At 41.5% G+C, this 816-nt stretch overlaps 1 protein-coding gene across 1 annotated transcript in view; it reads left to right on the top strand.

Moving 5' to 3' along the window:
- Window positions 1-384, top strand: part of LOC120997655 (zinc finger protein 681-like) — a 22923-nt gene extending 22539 nt beyond the window's left edge. The window contains exon 4 of the mRNA XM_040427849.1: window positions 355-384. Within this exon, the coding sequence (XP_040283783.1) occupies window positions 355-384 (30 nt within the window). The remainder of the gene's footprint in view (window positions 1-354) is intronic.
- Window positions 385-816: the final 432 nt, after the last annotated feature.

Here is an 816-nt window from a genome sequence, read left to right as displayed (position 1 = left end):
AAATGGTACATGCTAATAGATAATAGAATAATGGGTGAGCACTCTGGCACTTGGACTTAGTAAAATTAGTACATGTATAATTATAAAATCAATTAAAATAGGTAAAAACATCAAAATGCTGTTGCCAATAGAAAAACAATATGCTGGAATCTAACACTTTACATATACACAGTCCTCACAATGTCCGAACAATGCAGACTATCAAGATGGTGGTAATTAGACGCGAATCCACTAGTTAAAGTGTCGAATCTCTAATGTGGATATAAGTTCTTATCCCATATATATAAATCCTGCGTCACAAGCAAGTGGATATCCAAAGCATAGTTATGATGATAATAATTGTCTCTTCCACAGAGTTTTCAAAAGAGTAAGTCTCTGACGTAATCTCAAGCTTAATAGCCGTAGGTATTTTTATAACCTCATGGGTAAGTCAGTGCTTTAAGAAGGAATAACTCTTACCTTCCTTATCCAAACGAGGGTCGAGCGGTGCGGGTTAGTACCAGCGTCACGCTTCCAGCTTCTCTCGCCGGCTATCCCGAACTATCGCGGGAGTTGGAGCGGGACTTGGTTGGTCCGTGCCTGTTGATCTTCCGGCTGGAACAAAGAAACTGCCTCTTTGGTCTGTGTTTACTTGTTCCAATAGTATTCACTTTGTCTTGCAACTGCAATATTCGTAGCGTGGCCACGCTAATAGTCACGGAGGTACTTCTTACAGGTGTCCGGCCCATATTGTAATTATAAAATGGTACATCATGAGGGACGCTGAGACAGACATCGTTCACACCTCCTCCCCTCCACGCGATGTTTCGGGAGAAC

The sequence above is a fragment of the Bufo bufo genome, chromosome 4 (genome assembly GCF_905171765.1).
Source record: "Bufo bufo chromosome 4, aBufBuf1.1, whole genome shotgun sequence".
Classification (NCBI taxonomy): domain Eukaryota; kingdom Metazoa; phylum Chordata; class Amphibia; order Anura; family Bufonidae; genus Bufo; species Bufo bufo.
The sequence above is the reverse complement of the archived record's forward strand: the minus strand, read 5'-3'. Positions and strand labels throughout refer to the sequence as shown.